The 20,145-nt window shown below is 53.4% G+C and overlaps 2 protein-coding genes across 3 annotated transcripts in view; one reads left to right on the top strand and one right to left on the bottom strand.

Moving 5' to 3' along the window:
• Positions 1 to 4,089, top strand: part of USP7 (ubiquitin specific peptidase 7) — a 30,075-nt gene extending 25,986 nt beyond the window's left edge. For both annotated transcript variants that reach the window (XM_014564217.2, XM_032460743.1), the window contains 6 exons: positions 651 to 751; positions 1,562 to 1,661; positions 2,123 to 2,242; positions 2,424 to 2,495; positions 2,630 to 2,720; positions 3,131 to 4,089. In XM_014564217.2, the coding sequence (XP_014419703.1) occupies positions 651 to 751; positions 1,562 to 1,661; positions 2,123 to 2,242; positions 2,424 to 2,495; positions 2,630 to 2,720; positions 3,131 to 3,237 (591 nt within the window). In that variant the 3' untranslated portion in view covers positions 3,238 to 4,089. The remainder of the gene's footprint in view (positions 1 to 650; positions 752 to 1,561; positions 1,662 to 2,122; positions 2,243 to 2,423; positions 2,496 to 2,629; positions 2,721 to 3,130) is intronic.
• Positions 4,090 to 9,652: 5,563 nt separating this feature from the next.
• LITAFD (LITAF domain containing) lies at positions 9,653 to 12,934 on the bottom strand. Its single transcript, XM_014564213.2, has 3 exons — positions 12,850 to 12,934; positions 9,962 to 10,106; positions 9,653 to 9,761 (listed from the first exon to the last, which is right to left on the bottom strand). Exons 1-3 carry the CDS (start codon positions 12,932 to 12,934, stop codon positions 9,653 to 9,655), a joined length of 339 nt encoding a protein of 112 aa, XP_014419699.1.
• Positions 12,935 to 20,145: the final 7,211 nt, after the last annotated feature.

The raw sequence follows: 20,145 nt of genomic DNA, 5'->3' as shown, positions 1-20,145 counted from the left end.
TGGCAGCGTTGCTGGAGGCCCCGGCCCCAGAGCCCGAGAATCCTGGGCGCGGGGGCGAGCTCTGTTCTCCCCGCCCCGCCGCCACCTCTGAGGCCTGTGGGCAGAAAGGCAGTGTCAGGCTGCCCGCACACCCAGGGGCTGTTTTCCTACCGAGCCCCCCAGGGACCACTCGACTGGGGTGCTTTTTGCTACTTGGCCACAGGCAGTGCTTTTCTCATCTGTTTGCGCCTTGGCCAGGCCCCCAGCACATGGAGCCGACAGCGACTCCACTGGGCAACTGGCAGTGTGTGGCGGTTCTTCTGGGAAGTGTGCACCTTTCTAGTTCTACTCATATTGAGGGGAGATCTGAGACACATGTGTGGAGCTGGTCAGGCTGGTGTGACACGGTCCACTCTGGTCCTTATCCTCTCTCATTGTGCTGAGAATTGGACAGGCTCTTAGGGGACCTTCTAGGGGAAGAAATTCCTGAGAAGCTGTCCTGTGAATGGCAAGCCTTTTGCCTCAAAATGGCATTTCTTAGACTCCCGGAGGGCCGGGGGGGTCCTGGGTGGGGGTGGACCCCTGATGGGCAGGAGGGTGGCTGGTGTGGGGTTGGACACGTGCTGCAGTTTTGCGTGTCCTTTAAAAGCCTTTATCTTGTCATTTCTTAGGAAATAACACTATATCCAGACAAGCACGGATGTGTCCGGGACCTGTTAGAGGAATGTAAAAAGGCTGTAGAGCTCGGCGAGAAGGCATCAGGGAAACTTAGGTGAGCATTCCCTGGAGCTCGGGGTGGGGTCCACTGTCGCGTTCCTGGGCGCTGAGCGCAGCCGCGCCTCCGGCCTGGCTGCCATGCTGGTCTCCAGCCCGTCCTCTGCAGTGGTTTGTATAAATATTTTACAGTTAAATCTTTTTTTCCTCCTTCCCTCCTCCTCTCTCCTGATATTAATTAGCTGTAGTAAAAGGGAGATTCAGATAGAAAAGCCAAGCAGAGGAAGAGTAATTCAAACAGAATGAAAAGCTGGAAAAAGTGCACCTTCTCTGTTGAGCCAGTGTTCAGGCTGAAGAAGGAAGCCCCAGACGTGAGGGTCAGGTTTTCCTTCAGAGAGTCGGGTGCTGTTCTTAGTGCCTTGCCTTACAATCAGCCTGCAGGATGAGACAGCCCTTGGGGCTGCTTGGTTCCCAGAACGCTTTCTTTGCAATATAATAAAAGAATGAGGCCTTTATTACATCTAGAGAAAAGTATCACAAGCCCTGCCTGTTGTGGAGCCATTGCGGGAAAGACTTACACAGGCCCAAGGAGACTCAGTTTAACTCCATCGCTGCTCCCCGACGTGGCTGCGTCCGCACTGAGTCCAGCCATAGCTTGATCACAGGGTCCCCTTCAGACGGTAACGTGCTCCGAGGGGGCCACCAGCCAGCGTTTTCTCTGCTCCCCTTGGATTCCTGCTCGTGACATTTCAAATCTTCCCAAAGAAGACCAACCTAGTAGCTTTACAATAAAGACTTTCTAGAAAACTATCCATCAGTCACTTTTTTCATGTGAATTTATAATTCACTTCCTTCCTTTTTTGCACAGGCTGCTAGAAATTGTAAGCTACAAAATTATTGGTGTGCATCAAGAAGATGAACTATTAGAATGTTTATCTCCTGCAACGAGTCGAACGTTTCGAATAGAGGTAACTGTCCATTGTTGGCACCAGGGAGGGTTTGGGAGCCCCCGGTAGGTGGGACAGCCTGCCTGCCACCTCACCTGTTCAAGTAGCAGGCAACTCTCAGAAGTGGCTTGCGTTTTAAACATTTACGTACCAGTGGATGAAATGATCCCTAACTATGGACCACTAAGCACATCTAGGTCAGAAACTGCATCCCTGTTGATTTTAAAACTGCTGAAATTTCCACAGTAACTGGAACAATCCATTATTTTGTTGCTTAAAACCCGGAGTTTTCTTTTAAAATAGGTGTTTCTCCTACCCTGAACTCTCAACATTCTAAGAAGATCCAAACATGGCATTTTGGCAAAAATATGACCTAAAACTCCTTACTGGAGGAGCAAGTCAGAATTAAGAATTAAAATATAGTGTTGTGTTTGCATTAACTAAATGCTTCAACTCTTTGTGTTTAAAATACGTGTCCCCAGGAAATACCTTTGGACCAGGTAGACATAGATAAGGAAAACGAGATGCTGATCACAGTGGCACACTTCCACAAAGAGGTGTTTGGAACATTTGGGATCCCGTTTTTGCTGAGGATACACCAGGTGAGGTGTCCTTCCGTGAGTAGCTGAGCTTCTCCTGTCGGGACCTGGACCCTCACATGCGCGTGGCCTAGCGTTGTTCAGTCTGGCTTCCTGCCTTGGGCCGGGGTGGGCTCACCGGGGGCCACGTGTGGCCCGGGCGGGTGTGAGCTGTATGAGCACATGTGCCCTTTGTCCTTTGTAGGGCGAGCACTTCAGAGAAGTGATGAAGCGGATTCAGAGCCTGCTGGACATCCAGGAGAAGGAGTTTGAAAAGGTCAGCGCTTCTTGGGTGCTTGTGAATAATTTGGCAGGCAGGATGCTGAAGGCTTGGCCAGGCTTTTTTGCCAGAGGAGTGCATTTTGCTGGTATTTAGAATTAATGGAGGCGTTCTTAATTTTTGTCTTTCAGTTTAAATTTGCCATTGTGATGATGGGCCGGCACCAGTACATAAATGAAGATGAGTATGAAGTAAACTTGAAAGACTTTGAACCTCAGCCTGGTAAGGGCCTCAGTGGGTCGCCTTAAGCACGAGCTTAAGTCTGAGAAGTTCGTGGTAGGTGGCCGGGGGGCGGGCGGCCCTGGGTTCCGGTGCCGGCACTGCTGTTCCTGCAGCTGGGTGACGCGGCCTCACTTCCTCACCTGTAAGACGAGGAGAGCAGCCTGGAGCCCATGAGCTCTTGAGCATCAGGGCCCTTGGCCTGAGGCTGCAGTGGCTGACACACCACTGAGGCCCAGGGGTGACTGCCGGTGCAGCGCTCGGGAGCTGCTGAGGTGTTGGCTAGGGTGTGGGCGCCCTCGGCCCCAGAGCCCGAGCTCCTCCGGGACCCCCACGGGAGAGGGGGGCCAGCTCTGCTCCTGAGGTTTCAGAGGCTCCCCCTCTGGTCTGAGTTGTTTTTCTCTCCCCACCAGGTAACATGTCTCACCCTCGGCCTTGGCTCGGGCTGGACCACTTCAACAAAGCCCCAAAGAGGAGTCGCTACACATACCTTGAAAAGGCCATTAAAATCCATAACTGACTTCCTTACCCGGTGGGCGAGGCACGGGACCGCGGAGGGCGTGCCCTTTAACAGCCGAGAACTCTGGTGCACGAGCACTGTCCGAAGTCTTCAGCAAGAGGATTTGCTGCTGGTGTTAATTTTATTTTGTTGAGGCTGTTCAGTTTGGCTTCTCTGTATCTATTGATTGCCCTTTTTGAGCAAAATGAAGGTGTTTTTATAAAGCTTGGATGCCAATGAGAGTTATTTTATGGTAACCACAATGCCAGGCGACTGTCAGCGTCACGGGGGAGCGGCTGATGGGCGCGGCGCTGCGGACGGGCTGCCCCTGGTCCCTCCCGTCCCGGTGCCCAGCCCTGCGGCTAGGAAGTCTTCTGTTAGGCTCGTCTGATGTGTTTCCCTCAGTTATACTTTCAATGACCTTTTGTGCATCTGTAAAGGCAAACAGAGAAACTCACAACCTAATAAATAGCGCTCTTTCCTTCACTCGTGTATTGTCGCCCCTTCCTCGGTCTCCCCGCTGCCCGGGTCCCCCGACGGCACTCGTCTCACTTCAGCCAGCCTCCGCTGTCCTGCAGCCCATTCGCGAAGTGGATGCACTGAGTACGGTCCTGACGGACACTTGGGGATCTTTTTATTCAATTGAAAACACTGTTAAATACAATTAAGGTGTACTATGCTGCCTCTCGGCAGACCTGATGATCTCAAGAGTTCATTCAAACAGGTGAAAAAATTATAAATAGACTTACCTTGCAGTGGGACAGACAAAACAGAGGAGGAGGGCCTTTTAGCAAAGGAGGGCATGCCCACTAGTGTTAGCAAGCTGTTGACTTTGTATAAAAAAGTTAAATAAAAAAGAAAAAAAAGGAAAAATGAAATTGTATATTTAATGAATGAACATGTACAATTTACCACTGGGAGGAGGTGGCTTTTTGTCGCGTGGATCTGAGTGACTCACTGATGTCGATACTCACTGTGTGTAGTTTTCTTTCAGTCCGGCCTTTTCCTTTGGAGCTGACGCCAGCTGCGTGTCTAGTTTTGAGTGCAGTAAAATAGAATTCAGCAGATCACACTTATTTTTCATCCTTTTCCAATATTTTTTGTTTGTTTCTGTAGCAGCAGTGTACACCAACTCTTCCTGTATATTGCCTTTTTGCTGGAAAATGTTGTATGTTGAATAAAATTTTCTATAAAAATTATAACTCAGTGAGTGACGTGGAAGTTGAGGAAGATTTCTGCTCTCCCTGCAGAGAGGCTTGGGGAACATTTTCCTTTGTAATAAGGTTTTGATGGGGTACACTTCCCCCCCAATTCTAGTATTGCTGATACACAGTTGTGGTTGGTGGGGGGCGGTGTTTTTTGTTTTTGCCTCATCACATCTAAGCTTAAGAAGTCAAGATTTTCCAAGAGGGAACATACAATAAGATGACCGGAAATATGATTAAAATTGTGGAAGACGTGGTCCAGGGAAGGTGTCCTCGCCTCCCACGCCTGGTGCGCCCTTCCTGGTCCCTGGGCTGGTCTCTGCCTGGAGTGACTTCCTTCCCAGGTTCCCACCGTGTCGGGGCCCCTTCTGACCATGAATAGCGCGGTCCCCACTCCTCCCTCCTGAGGCATCATTCACCATGTGCTTTTTGAACATTAAAATGGGGGGAGGGTTGTTTCATGGAGTTTTTTTGGTTTTAGGTTTTGGCTGAGGGCTGATTACAGTCTTAGGTCACTGAAGCTTTAAATGACTTTTCCCAAAAGTCTCTATAACGCGGACGGCATGCACTGTGTGTGATTTACTTTCGCTCCCAGTTTGAGCGTTGAGTCCGAGTTCATCAGCCTGATGGGCGGGTGGCAGGGCTGGAACTTGGAAAGGACCACCTTTGACACTGCTCACTCTGGACCCTGAGGGCAATCCACAGCCCTAGAGCCACGGGTCTTTGGAACCACAGTGCAGCATTACGAGGGGCTTGTGGTCGCTGTGACCGGTACCGGAAGCGGCACGCCGGGAGAAGCGGTCTGGCTTCATGGCTTTAGAAGTAAAAGCGCAAACTCCGTTGGCAGTCACACACTTCAGATGTCGAGGAGGACCCGTGGAGCCCATTGTTCTTGGTGGGCGACACCGGCACTGCCGCCGGCCTTGCCTTTCCGTTCGGACGCTCGCTGCCCTGTAGCTCCTGTGCTGGGGACGGGGGGAGGGCCGGGTGCCCCCGGAGCTCCTGAAACGTGACTGAAGTAGCTGAGGGAGTGAATTTTCAGATTTAACTTTAAATCGTCTGTTAGCCTTTTAATCTTGGCCAAGACATTGGCTTTGTGGTTGTTTCAGTGATTAGTGCCCTCGAGCCGTTGAGTTAATATAAAGCACTGGCTAGTGACTGGGAGTGAGTTTTCTCGACCTTTCCATCAGAGGAAGCTTTCCGGGGCGTTCATGTACAGGGTGGGATCCAAGTGAAATAAGGACTCAGTTCCCCCAAGTGCCTCTCGGCACTGGGTGCGGGGCTTGTGCCCCGCCCCGTCCTTCCTGCCCACCGTTAACTTCTAGTGAGGCCGGGGCCCTGGGGCCCTGGGGCCCTGGGAGCAGACTGAGCGGTATGGTGTCTGCAGGCGCCACCAGCAGGTCCTTGCTCTTCGGAGCTGAGGCGCCAAGACCCACCCAGGGGCGAGCACAGGTGATGGGTAGGTCCAGGGATGAGCATTCACAGCAGATCTGCTAAATTTGATGGGTGTTGAAAAAGTTCATTAAGATACTGGGGGAGAACCCACACTCAGCCCCCATGAAGCCCAGTCCTATCCCAGTCCCACCGGCAGAGGAGGTGCCTTCAGCCCGTTCGGGCCCAGAGCTGCTGATGTTCTGGGCAGTGTGACAGGTTTGGGGCTGCCGTTGGGGCATGGGTTGAATCACCCCATCAGACTGGGCAGGTGGTGGAGGGGGTGAAGTCCTGCCCCCCGCCTCCAGCCACAGTAGCACAGCCTTGGCTCCAGGTGAGAGCCCCCGCGTTCACCCTCCTGCCTGCAGTCTGGTGAAGGCCCCAGGCTGGAAAGAGCAGAATGGGGTCCCCAATGCCATGCCCCGGCCTGGGCCACGCCCCTAGTCCGCTCCCCTGCTATTGGGGTTGCGGGGGAGACACGTTCTGTCTCTCTGGCCGTGCTTCAGGGACAGTATGACTCAGAAAACCCAAGTCAGCGGTCCTCGTAGCAGCTGTCACCGTTGAGCACAGCACGCTGCAGCCGGTAGGGAGGCGTCCGAGCAGCTCAGAGGGACCAGGACATGGACACTGATTAAAAAGTGACCTGGCTGGGCTCCAGCCTGCTGAGTGCAGAGCTGCACTGGAGACCCAGACTCACTGCCTCTTCCCAGGTGCCCCAAGCCAACCTCCCTGCTCGAAGGAGGGGCAGCACCAGGCAGGATGCTGCCGCCTCCTGAGCCCTAGGCCCTCCTGGGCGGCCCCAGAAGTTGACGCAAACCACAAGCATGGAGAAGCCTTAGGGAGAGAATGAGGTCACAACCCCACACATGCCAGCCTGGGTCTGTGGTGAGACCTCGGGACCCCAGAACTGAGGCCTCAGGGGTTAAGAGACGAGTAGTGGTTTAGGTCAATTTGCCCAAGGCAGTGGATGAGGAAGCCCTGGGATGATGGGGACTGGTGGGGCTCGGCCAAGAGGACAGCCCTCCTTCAGCCCTACACTCGCTGAACCAGGGGCCTGTGCTGCTGAACCTTCAGAAAACCTTCAGCGGAAAAGTCTGGACTTTTTACAAATCAGCAAGGGATGTTTTCTCTGCTGAAGCTGCACAGTCTCAGAAAGGTCTGGGGATGGGTCCGTGGGCTCACCGAGGGCTGCTGGCCGAGCTGGGCAGGGGATCGTGGTGCCGTGGGGCCTGAACGCCGCCCACACCACCAGCACTGCATTTGCCACGGGACTGAATATTCCTGCCTGTGAACCTACCTCTCTGGGAATCCTAGTCAAACCCAGCAAGATTGATCCAGAATCAGACCCCAGATGGAGCTCTGAAAATGTGTCCCCGTGACTGTCGTCTGCCTGGCCTGGGTGTCTGTGTGAGCCTCCAAACCAAACATTGACCAAGTCTCAGGTCAAGACCTCTTCCTCTGGGTTGTGGTGGCTGGTGGGCCCGCCTGGCCTCCCTTTCAGTCGTCCATCCTCGCCTGGTCCCTTCTTCTGACATGGAACCCAGATGGGTAGCCACCTGCCTTGTCCACCCAGGTCCACCTGGCGCCCCTGTCCTGATCTATTACAAACAAGAAGCTGGTTCCCGGGTGCCAGATGCCTCATTTGTGTCAGATGCTTCATGTCCTAATCCTAAAAATCATGATGGACCCTTTTGGATGTGGAAACTGAGGCTTCCATCCTGCAGCTGGTACCAACTCAGAAGCAGGTGCTCTCCCCTGGTTCTCTGCGGCATCTGAGGGGACAAGAGGCAGAGGGGCAGCTGCCAGGCATCTTTCTGGGGCTGACATTCAGACTCAGAGAAACCTGCCCCCAGAACTGGTCTTTTCCCTTGGTTGGTGGGACACAACCCGCCAGCACTAGCACCACAGGCCTGACCATCTGACCCCTCCCTGCTGCCAAAGACTACTTGAAAAGGCCACTGAGATGCTGCCACGGCCCCGTCTTCACTCTACACACACCCCTCCCACCATCGCACCTTTCCTCACCACTGTAGGAGTCTTAGGCCAGCAGACCGGAGTTTCCAGCCAACCATCTAGTTATTGGACCTGTACCAGCCATCTCTCAGGCCTCAGCCTCCACATCTGCAGTACCCAGGTGTGGAACCTAACAGTGAGTGAAGCACCTACCATGTTTTCATGAGTAAAACGTAAGTCAATGCCCCTGCCTCCCGATTACTTTATCCTCCGCCTCTTGATTCTGCCCCCACTTCTCTGCCCCTTCTCTAGGAAATTCATTTTAATAGAAAAGATAAAACAATACTATTTGTTATATTTTACAAAATTTTTAAAAATCCCTTCTTTGTGCCCCTGGGTTTTCTTTCGCCCACCCCCTGCCTGACCTCACACCTAGGCAGACCACATTTTACCTAGGAGGGATCCGGCTCTTAAGTCAACTTGGGGCCTTTGAATGTCCTCAGCATTTACCAGATTCCAGCATAGCAGCCTTTGCAGGACAGAAAAGCTACTGTGCGGTAGCTGTGAAGGAATGTTAAGGATTAAACCTCTTGTGGAGAAGTGGGAACAGAGATTTGAGAAGATCTGCTGCCCAATCCCAGCTCCCATGGACCCACCAGGGGACACCAGGACCTGGGGAAAGTGACAGAGACTCAAGAGGGAGCAGTGGGGCCAGAAAGGGGCAGCGGAGAGAGAAGAGGGTGGGAAGGGCAGTCCAGAAGGGGCCAGGGGGAGAGCAGATGCATGGGTGAACGGACAGCTTTTCTGGCTGGCTGGAGCGTGGTTGGTGAGGGAAGCAGGCCACAAACGGCTTCAAAGGGACCCCGCGTTACAAGCTGGGTCCTGGGGACGGTGAGTTCTAGGCGAGCTAGAGGAGATTACTCTTACCCGAGTTAACTTAACTGGGCTCACCCTGTGCCAGCCGCTGGCTGCAGGTAAGGACTGGACCGGAAGGAGCGGTCAAGATCTGGGGCAGGAGACCCCAGGAAGAGCTGGGCAGATAACAATGGGGAAGGAAAGCAATCATTGCCGGGCAGAAAGGACAGGAGGCCCTGGGATTAGAGGACATGCTGCGGGGAGGTGGCAGTGCCGGCCCCGGCCACCAGGGCCACGCCAGGAGGCCGCAAGAGGGGTGACTTTGAGACCTGGTGGGTTCGTGGGCATGGGTGGATGAGGGGGCTGGGCATCCGGGGAGGGCTGTGGGATGCAGGAGGTGAGGACCCTGGGGGGCATCAGCCCAAAAGGGTGTGCTGAGAGGGTGCACAGGAGGTGGCCGTAGCCCCCCACCCCCGCAGGACAAGGGAGAGGGCAGAGAGGGTCGGGGGCTGCAGAGAGTCCAGGCAGGTAGGAAAGAAGGAGAAGTGCCTGGTGGGGGTGGGATTTAGCAGCAGGAGGTCATGGGTCAGCCGGGCAGGGCCTTGCTCTGTGAGGAGTGAGCCCCAGGTGAGGATGTGCAGGCTCCCCGGCTGGAGTTGCAGAGATGGTGCAGAAGCTCGAGCTGACGGTAAGGAGCCAGGAAAGACAGGATCCGGTCAGTGGACTGTGGTTTCCGAAGGCTCAGAAAAGGACGGAGCTGGAGGAGGGAGGGCCACCATGCAGGACATCATTCATTCCCCCGGTGCTCACTGAGTACCTACAATGTGCAGTGCTCAGTGCTCACCTGGCCTTCCACTGCAACAGGAGGGCACAGGGCAGGGCAGGTGGGCACCGCCCTAGTCCCTTTCCCTTCATCACTTCGCTGAGCAGGGCTGGGGGAACCCCAACAAGACAGACACGGGCCGGCACTGGTCACTTAATCGACGTTTATTTCACAGGCGTTTGTAGCGGAAGAGTTCTTGCTGGCACACAGGGCACAGATGTATCACGTCCATCAAGCTGTCCACGTAGAAGGGGATGAGGCAGCAGCCAAGGAAACACCTGCAGCCTCGAAAGCAGCAGGCCATGGGATTCACCTGGGGCCAAGCCAAGCCTGGGACCCCCACTCACCCGGCCCCATCTGTCCTTGGTGCTGCCCGGCCACCCGTGGTGGGCTAAGAAACTGCCAGCGCCCCCCAAACCCAGCAGGCCCCCCGCACTTGATGCTCAGGGCCCTGTGGAGGTGAGGGGCAGCCACTCACCCAGACAGGACGATGCCAGTGCACAGAAGCCAGGTGAGGACACCCGGGACAGGAGTGATCGCCGTGATGATGTGGTTTCCGCAGTACGGACACGTGGACTGTACTGGAACTGGAGACTGCACCCTAGGGGTCCTGGTGAACTGTTCTTGGAGGGGCAAAAAAGGAGACAGGTCACACCCCGCACCTCCATCCTCCCCATCCCCAGTGTCCACCACTGCAGATTCTCTGTGCTCCCCTGAGCATCCTCCGCCTGTCCAGGTGGGTCCAATTTCCCCTTTTACACCATCCCCTCCCCACCAGCCTTCAGGGCTCAGGGGCCTCCCTCATGTCAAGATTTCCCAGCCTCCCACCCATGAAGCACTAGGGAACTTGGGGGCGTCGCTGGTTTGGAACTGGGCCCCGGGAACTCCTACCCATACTGGGGAGGGGGGGTAATTCGGTTTATTTTCTTTTTTTGATGGAGGTACTGGGGATTGAACCCAGGACCTCGTGCATGCTAGGCAGGCGCTCTACCACTGGGCTGTACCCTCTCTCCCTGCCGCCGCCCCCGCACACATTCCCTTTTGAGTGTGTTTAAGTTAGCATCAGCTTCGAACCCTGCAATTGAAAAGCTCTAGGTGATACCCTTGGTAAAGCAAAAGCATGAAAGAGAAAACAGCCCCCCAACCTTCCTGTTGGTATCTCTCCCTCTGGCCTTGGTCTGGTGGGACCGAAAAAAGGTGTACTTAGCTATTTTAAACACTGCAGCCATTTCTACAACCTTGGGTGTGCAGAGAAGGGAGGTCTTCAGTGCTTGCTGAATATTTTGTTAAAACACGATTCCAGAGAGCTCTCATGCTCTAGACGGAAGGTCAGGGTCTGGTCTGGGTGGACCATTTGGAGCCATGACGAGGGGGCATGTGACCATTACAGACTTTGGTTTCCTCTGGGGCCCAGGTGAGGGGGTGCTGGGGTTTGTAGAGCCAGGGCCTGGTTTGGGAGAGGTGCCGCCCCCACCCCCAGTTTGGCAGAAAACAAAGGGAAGAATTATATACATGAGAAGGGGGGGACCCATGGTTCTAACGGTGTCCTCCCCACTGAGAGTTTACAACCCAACCCAGCATTCTCAAACTTTTTGTTTAAAAATACCCCCAAAGCCCAGATCCCATGGGATTTGCTGGGGATGGGATTTGCAGAGTTGAGAACAGGATTTCATTGCATAAACATTTCCTACTCTGAGCACCAGCCCCTCCAGCAACGACCACACTGGAGAGAAGGGCTCCCGGCGTTGGCAGTGTGGGGGTCACACAGTTGTGGGGGCAGGGAGGAGGGCTTCCTGGAGGAGGAGTCTTGGTGAGTGGTCAGGGCAGTCCTGAGTGAGACAGAGAAAGCCCGAGGGGTGGGGGCAGGGGCTACATCAGGGGAGGGGCTCTAGTTCCAGTAGGTGGAGAGAAGTAGGGAGGAGGAGGCTCTTTAGGGGAAAAGAAGGGAAAAGCACCCTCAAATCTGAAGGTTGAATCCATGTCAGACGCTGAGGTGAAAACGTGGCCAGTCTGAGGGGAGAGGTCTCCCCATTTTACAGGAGAGAAATGCTGAGGCCTCCAGGGATGGATCACCTTGCCGGTGGTGGTTTAGCTGGTAGATAGAGGAGCTGAGATTTGAACCCAGGCATTTCTGATGAGTCCTGCCCTCATTGTCCTAGGATGTAAGGTCTTCCTGGAGGCAAGGCCAGGAGCTTGAGGATGCAGAAATAGCACAGGGCCCCATAATCTCTCTCTCTCCTTTCTTTTTTTTCTTTTACATCAAGCATTTATTACGTGCCAAACTCTGGGCTAAACATGTCTCACTCCATTTACTTTTGCCAAAACACCAGCCACGTAGCTCTGTGGCATTTTTCCAACTTTGCCAGTGTAGAGGCTAGGTTCAGAGAGGTGAAGTAACTTGCCTGAGGTCACCCAGTAAGTAGGCATCAGAATCAAGAATGGGACTTAAGTACGCCTACCTCCGGGGCACATGCTACTCAGTGTCCCTTGCCTCTGGTCAAGACGGCTCCAAAAGGGGCAGCATTCCATCTGCTCCTTCTGAAGAACTGTTTGGGCCCCAGGCCCACCTCCATTCTTCCCAGCCTGGCTCATTCCTGACCCACAAAGGGCCTGTCACAGGGTGTGGACACGAAGTTCTGCCCCTCACCTCAGTAGTCCCCCCTGGCCGGCTCTCAGGGCCTTGGGAAGTGTCCACTCCCACGTCCTGGAAGCAAACGCAAGACTGTTTGGGCAAGGACTTCTGGGATCCGGGGTACTCAGAGTGTGGTCTGGGGGAGGGGAGGATGGGGGCCCTATAACCTTAATGACAGTGTCGGTGATGGATGGGGACCCTGTGTGTTTTTACTGGGAACCAGCTCGAGACTTTGCACCAGGACCTGCCCTTCCCAGGAGAGGAGCCTCTAGGCTTGAGGGGGGTGCCTGGGCTCTCCCCACACAATGCCTCCTCCCAGATTGAGGCCGGCCAGAGGACAGGACGCCCCTCCCCACTTCTCGCCTCACAGTCTAGACTCTGTGGCATAGGAGGTGGTTTCACACCCATCTGGTCCCCAGAACCCTGCTTAGGGCTGGGTTTTGTACCCATTTTACAGGTGCAGAGACTAAAGGTCAGGCATTAAGTACCCGGCCCAGGACTACCGGCTGGAAAGTCCTTCTGATCTCATACTGAGTTAGTAGCTCCCTGGTCCTACATCAACCATCAGCTCTTTTAATCCTCTCAACCGTTTTCCACACCAGAAAAGAGATCAGTAACTTACCTAAGACTATAGCAGCATGGCCAGGCCCCCACCCCAACCTTCCCCCAACCCACGGTCATTCTGGGTTGTCTCTGGTCCCCCGGGATGCTGGCGAAGGAGGGGCAGGTCATACCTGATATGGAAGCATAGTTAGTCTTGTGACACTTTAAGAGGGCATAGGATGTGGGAGGCCCCACCTTGTCCCCATCGGGCCTCATAATCCCCAAGTTGGTGGAGGCAGTGGGCCTTGGGGAGGTGAGGCTCAGAATCAGCCCCAGTTCAGCAAGGGGACCCGTTATATCCCTGCCACTTCCCAGGGCCCCACAATCAATGTGTCACCTAAAGGAGTGGACCCTTACCCTGGGGGAGTTTCCCTCTTGGGGACCCAGGCAGCGTCCTCTGTTCCAGCATCGGTGGAGGGGCAGGGCTGGGTTCCAAGTTCTGAGAGGGCAAGCGCTTGTCTCTGGAAGTCCCCATTGCCTGGCCTGGCTGTCCGTGAGGGACGACTGCAGGCTGCCCCCAGAAGACTGGGCTTGGCTGAGGTGGAACAGCCATTGTGATGTGTGTCCTCATAGTGGCCAGAGGGTGGGCTGCGTCCTCACGCTCTGCAGGAGGGGGCGGGGCCTCCATGAGCTCAGACCGAGGAGCCCCCTGAAGGTCTCCAGGCCCTACCTCCCCACACTGCGGGCTGAGTGAAACCTAGGTGGGGGCAGGGGGCAGGGCGGGAGCCTTAAAAATATGAATCTGATTACAGTGAGCGATTCTGCTGTGAGGAATTCATCCTGGGGGAATTAGCCTCACTTTGCGGATGCTCATGTCTTCTTTAGAAGTGCAGAGGGGGGTGTGTACACAGGTAAGCACACACATATACACACACACACGTATATACACAGAGACACATACACATGCACATGAGTATGTGCACACATGTGAACACGCCTGTACACGCCTCTGTCTCTGTGTCTTCTCCCAAGTCCACCGGCCTCTCCTCCTTCTGTAGCTATGAGGTTGGGCAAGTCCTAACTCTCTCTAACCCTCCATCCCCAACTTACCCCATCTGTAAAATGGGGACAGGATACCTGCCCTATAGGGTTGTTATAGAATCGAATACCATAACCCAACTTATGGGTTGGGCTCAGGTACAGGGAGTGAGGCTGGCATTTGTATCTGAAATGATCAGTGGCCTGAAACAGCCAGAAGGGACTGTCCCATTTGTAGAGGGTAGCTCCATGCCGGGGCTGGCTCAGCGCTCTAACTGGAGTCACAGCCGGGAGGGGCAAAGCCAGGATTTGCACAAACAAAAGGCACAAAGTGAGGTTTGTGCACTGGACCGTGGCTTCTCATTATACCCCCAGATACTGGGGAGAGTCCAACACAGCCCTGCTTGTCTATCAGATCGGCAGAAACCAAAAGTTATGGTGAGTCCAGGGGCGGGCGGTGGGGGACAGGGGACAGGCTTTCCCACACAAACACTATACAGGGGATTTGGTGATATCAAACAGAGTTATAGATGTGGGACCCTTTGACCCGGCAATACTATTTCTAGAAATCCATCCTAAAGATAGACTAGCAAAAATAGCAGATGACCTAGGCACAGCGCTATTCAATGCAGCAGCAAAAATCTAAAAATAATCCAAATATCCATTCATACGGCTACCCTGCAGCTACCAAAAATGGAGGAAGAAAGAAAAGAAGGGGAAAAAGAGAGAGAAAAAAGAAAGAGGAAAATGTCCATGTATTATTACAGAGCAGTCTCTCCTGGATATATTGTCAAGAATAGCACTATTTTTTTTAATTTAAGGACACAAAGAGGGAGATAATTCTTCTTTTATTTCTTCTTAGAAATTAAGAACTAAAATGGTTAATGTTGAGGAAGACAGGATGGAAGCAGGCTGGTCCTCTCTAAATGTGCCTTGTTTATAGATGTGACTTCGGAACCATATCATTATGTTTGCTAATTAAAAAGGAAGTACCTCGAAAAGGAAAAAGCAACACCGAGAAACGGAAAGCAACTGAAAACCAACAAATGTGATTGTCTATCAAGATTTCTCACACGGGGCATGAAGCACAAGCTACCAAAAAAAAAAAAATTGAAAGACGACTTCATCAAAGCACCTGCTTCTCAAAAGATATCTTAGCTACAATAAAAAGGCAAGCTACAGGATGGAAGAAAGTATTTGCAGTCCATATATGTAACAAAGGACAGGTATCCAGAATGCAAAAGAGCTCCTTTTAGCTCAGTAATTAAAAAAATAAATTAAAAAAACTCAGTATTAAAAGTGGGCGAAAGACATAAACAGACACTTCACTAAAGAAAATCTAGAAATGGTCAATACAGACATGCAAAGATGCTTAGTGTCCCTGTTCACCTAGGAAACAAATTTAAAATCATAGGTACCACTGGTTAAATTTTTAAAAACAGACAATTCCAAGTGTTTACAAGCATGCAGAACAACTAGAACCCTCCTGCACAGCTGGTGTGAGTATAAAATGGTTCATCACTTTGGAAAACTGGCAGTTTCTCATAAAGGCAAACATACACCCACCTGGGACCAGCAATCCCACTTCCAGGTTTTAACCCAGGAGAAATGAAAAATCTATGTTCAAAAAAAGACCTGTGTGAGAAAATTCATAGTAGCTTGATTCCTAATAGCCCCAAATTTAGAAACAACCCAAATATTTTTCAGCAGGTGGATGGATCATCATATTGTATATATTTATACCAAGGGATTCTGCTCAGTGAGATGAAAGGAATGAACTATTGATGTACTCAGCAAGATGAATACATCCCAACAAATGATTTTGAGTAAAACAAACCTGACTCACAAGAGTATCTCTGCTCGGGGGCGCGGAGTACAGCTCAGTGGCAGAGTGCATGCTTAGCATGCACAAGGTCCTAGGTTCGACTCTCAGCACCTTCATTTAAATAAATATCTACACCCCTGAAAAAAGAGTATGTCTCCTGTGATCCTATTTATTTGAAGTTCTGAAACAAGCCAAGCTGTGAGGTGCAGTAAAAGTGGAGGTGCCACCTGTGAAGGCAGAAGTCAGGTGCACATGGCACGCCAAGTGCCACTTACATCACAGACTTGGCAGATCTGTGAATTGTTACAACCGTTTTTCAGCTGATGGGAGAAAGGCATCTTGGGGAAGCCCTTCCCTAATTCCCACAGAGACCTTGTCTTCATGGAAGTAAGAGATGCCTCTTCTGAGGTCACGGGCCTGGTTCCAGCACCATCTCACTCTCACCCTTCCACCTTCTCTCTCCAGCTTTTTATCAGTTCCGTGGCAGTCCACAGCTGAGAGTCTTCAAACAGCCAGGCTTTGCGTTCCTGCTCAGTCTCTTTTGCCTCCACATGGTGATGAATCACGCTTGCCCCCTCTTCTCACTCTGTCCCTATGTGCATTGGTGTCCAAGATTTGATAGCTGCTTGCTGTCCTGATGCATCCCCCAGCGGCCGCATGGAGGAGGTGCTCCATTAATATAGATTGACTGGGTGAATGAATGAATGAATGAACGAACGAATTGGGTGCTTCACTCATCACAGCACACCCCATTCGGCTTTAAATTCCCCAGATTTCACACCACAGGGCCCGGGGGCTTTGTACAGACTTGAGGTTATACATCTTGGGATGGGGTTAGGGACTGCCTTCTCCGGAGATTTTGAGGTGGCAGTCCCCCTAACGCAGGGCTGAAATCCCACATCTGAACTGGGGCGCTTTGAAGGAGAATGAAAGGGAGCCAATGTTCTCGGGCTCCGACCATCCCGGCCACCGCCACCAGGGGGCAGCACTAGGCTGCGCGAGTCAGACTCGCTTCCTCCCTCCAAGCTCTGCTGGGCGAAGAGGTTTCCATCCTGGGCGGGGAGGGCCGGGGGTGAGGGGAGCAGGGCCGCCCCTCCCACCCTCCCTTTAGGGCTGGCCTGGGGCTGAGGGCTCCTGTCTCACCTCGACAGCCTCTGGCTAGGCTGCAAGGAGTGAGGAGGCTTGAGAGAGGGCTTGCGGCCAGCTCAAGGCCTCAGCGTGAGGCTGTAGGGGAGCTGGGTTAGACCCAGGCCCTCTGCACCCAGGTGCAGGGCCCTACTGGTAGCCATGAGGCCTGGCTGGGCTGCTCCTGGGCCTCTGCCCTGAGGATCAGTTCTCTGAGAGGCTCAGGGTTCCTGGAGGCCTCTTTTGTTGTTGTTTTTAATCATCGCATCCCAGAATAAGCCTGGCATGGAGGAGGAAGAAGGTGGTTAAAGCTTGGGCGGTGTCACTCCCAGCTGTGTGACTCCAGGCAGGTGTCTTTGCCTCTCTGAGCCTCAGTTTCCTTCTCTATAAAATGGGTCTAATAATATTAATACATCTTCCTGCTAAGAGTGTTATGAAAACTCAATGGGACAGTTTTTCCTTGCTGGCCGATCCTTCACCCATGCATACTTTCTGTTCATTCCATCCTGCCCCCTAACCCCACCTTTGCACTTGCAGCTCCTGCGGCGTGGAATGCTCTTTCCTGAGATTTCCTATGGCTCATTTGCATCGGCAAACTCAGCTCACGTGCTGCTTCCTCGTGGAGGGCTGCCATGGACCACCGGACGAGAGGAACCAGCCACCCTCCACCACGCCACCTGGTTCAGCCTGACAGCAGTCACCTCTGCCTGGCAACTGACTGACTCCTGTATTTGTTTACTTGATCACTGTCTGTTGCCCCCAAACCCTCAGCTCTGTGAGGGTAGGGACTTCACCAATGTTGTTCACAGCTGTCTACCCAGTGCCTAGCGCGGCACCTGGGGCATAGTCGATCCTTGATAACGATTTGTTGCATGGATGATGAATGAAAGAAATCCGTGTGATGTAAGTAGCCCTGTGCCTGGCACATAGAAAGCTTGTGGTGAGTTAGCAATTAATAATAACACTAATCATAACAATAATGAATTAAATAAGCAGAGCCCCAAAGCCACGCAGGGGGCAGACCATCTTAGGATGGAGTGAGCCTGGAGTTTTGGCAGCTGGGAGACCTGAGAGACCCCAGTCCTCTCCTGCTGGTCATCCTGGGCACCTAACTCACCCTCTCTGGTCTATGCTTTCTTCTCGAGCAGTAAGGAAGACTCTGCTCCTGGGGCCGCTGAAGGGAAAAAGGTGGAACTTTTTTTTCCCTTCCTGCTCATCCTCTTCCCAGAAGAGCCCAGCTCCTGCAGGGAAGCGATGAGATAAGAAGGAAGGAATCCAGAGGAAAGAGTGGTAACTGTAATTGTTATGCAAGTGATGGGGAGGCGGGGCTGGGTTGCTGAGGAGACAGGGGAGGGCGGCTGGAGAAGCTCCAGCCTGGGGAGGGGCTGTGCGTCCCGAGAGCCCTCCCTTCCCTCTCCTCCTGCCCATCAGAGAGGCCCCATCTCCTCTGTCTGCAAAGGGGGCCCTGAGCCCTTGATGGGAACTGCTGGGTCACACTGGGACATCCCCTAACCTCTCTGGGCTGAATTTCCAGCTCTGCCAACCACCCTGTCTGCTTTCTCTTCCTCCCAGCTTGTGGGGAGCTGGGGGCAGGAGGTGTGGGAGGTGGATGGGCTGTGGTCAGTGCCCCCCACCTCCAAACCCCACTGCTTACTGGAGGGGAAGGGGGGGGAATTCTTGTCCCCTGGATACCAAAGGAAGCCCTCTCTCTGAAGAGCTGGCATCCCAGATGGGGTGTGTGTGTGTGTGTGTGTGACTACTTCCTTGATGGCTGCCTTCCATTCTCTGCCCTCACAACTCTGGGGCTGACCCCTGAGGCCTGCCTGGAGGGGGACTGTTTCTAGTCTGAGACAGCTCTTGGGGTCTGGAGTGTGGGGGAGAACCCAGGGTACTGTGTGATGGGAGAGTGTGTGGTCATGCATGTTCCCATCTATGTGTGTTTGCATGGGGGGTGGTGTGTGTGTGTGTGATGTTGGTGTTTTGTGTGATGTACATCTTATCTGCTCCTCTGTGTGTGTGTGTGCATCAGTATCTGATCTGCATGGAGTGTTTGTGTGCAATGCAGGTTTGTGTGTGTGTGTGTGTGTGTGTGAACCTCCAAGCATCTTGGGTGGGCTGTGTGTCTGGGACTTAGCGTGTCTGTATCCATGACCATGTAGGAGGGGTGGTCTGCATGTGGGGTGAGCTCCTGGGCCCTCTTTTCCTTCCTTCAGCCAGCACCCTCAGCTGGCCCTCTTGGACCTCACCCTGAGTGGGTTCCAGCCCCAGAGCTGCCCGGAGTGCGTCAGCCCAGATGGAGCAGGGCAGTGGGCAGGCCCCCACCTCCACCGGCCTCCCACCTGGCCCAGGGTGGAGTTTCCAGCTCCTTCTCAACTGTAGGCCCTTCCAGTGCCATTTTACAGAAGGGCAAACTGAGTCATCCTCCAGCCCCCCCCCCCACTGTGGTCGGCCTGGCTAAACCCCACGACACTGCCACTGCCTGTGTTCTTCAACATGTATTTACAAGGCAGACGAGGTGCCTGCCTTAGGGAGCCCGTGTGTTAGTGGGGGACACAGATGCCAAAGACAGATGTGGGGAGAAGGGTGAAATGCTGGCGAGTGATAGGACTGACTTGGGTGGGGTCGTTTCTGCACTTAGCTCAAGGTGGGCGGAGGGTCCCCTCAGTTGAGCTGTAATGACTGGGGAGAGGAAGCCTGGGAAGGCGCGGGGGAAGGTGTGTCCCCCAGATCCGGACATTGGCAGAGTCAAGTTCACCCACCATCTGGTCCCACAGCTGCACTCCTGGCTCAACACAGCTGGATGGGGCCACTCACCGAGCTCACCAAAACATGTTCCCGAAGATGTAAAGATGTAATATGGCTTCTCAAAATGATGAAAGAATGAGAAGGAAACAGGAAATGCCACAGAATCTTTGTCTAAGTTTAGCAGCAATGTGAAAACCCCAGAAGCTACAAAGAAAAGGATGGCCGGATTTGATCACAGGGAGCAGGTGGAGGCTGGGTGATAAGGATGTGTCAGTTGTTGGTTGTAACACGTGTGCCACTCTGGTGCGGATATTGCCAGTGGGGGAGATGTGGTCGTGTGGGGGCAGGGGGACAATTCTAGGTGATAATCTGCTGATATGTAGGGTGGGGTGCTGGGCACTATGTGGATGTCAGTGATTCTTCGTCAAGCAAGGCTACCCAGCATCCCAGCACCTCCAAAACCACGGCCCCTCGTTCTCCACGCCAGGGCTACTCTGGGTCATTTGAAGGAATATCCATGCCCTACCTCATTCCCAAATGCCCTCTGAGCTGAGCTGCTGCACCTCTCTGAGCTGGCAGGGAGGGAGGAGTAATGCAAATCCCCTGCCTGGAATGCCCTTCCCACCTCTGTTAAGACTTCACTGAAGCATCTTCAGCTGAAACTCCTCCTGGAAGCCTCGGGGCAGGACCAAGAAAGAGATTTGCTCAAATTCCCTGAGTCAGCATTTCTGTGAGTTTGGAGATATACAGGAAA

This window comes from Camelus ferus, chromosome 18 (genome assembly GCF_009834535.1).
Source record: "Camelus ferus isolate YT-003-E chromosome 18, BCGSAC_Cfer_1.0, whole genome shotgun sequence".
NCBI classification, from domain to species: domain Eukaryota; kingdom Metazoa; phylum Chordata; class Mammalia; order Artiodactyla; family Camelidae; genus Camelus; species Camelus ferus.
Note: the sequence above shows the minus strand (reverse complement) of the source record. Positions and strands in the feature narration are given on the sequence as shown.

Excerpts from the sequence above, each read along its gene's own strand:
- LITAFD (XM_014564213.2), bottom strand. The coding sequence starts at position 12,934 with ATGAGGCCCGATGGGGACAAGGTGGGGCCTCCCACATCCTATGCCCTC. Across the intron at positions 10,107-12,849 it reads TAACTATGCTTCCATATCAG|AACAGTTCACCAGGACCCCT; the intron begins GTATGACCTGCC and ends TGCCCCTCCAAG. Across the intron at positions 9,762-9,961 it reads ACTGGCATCGTCCTGTCTGG|GTGTTTCCTTGGCTGCTGCC; the intron begins GTGAGTGGCTGC and ends TCGAGGCTGCAG.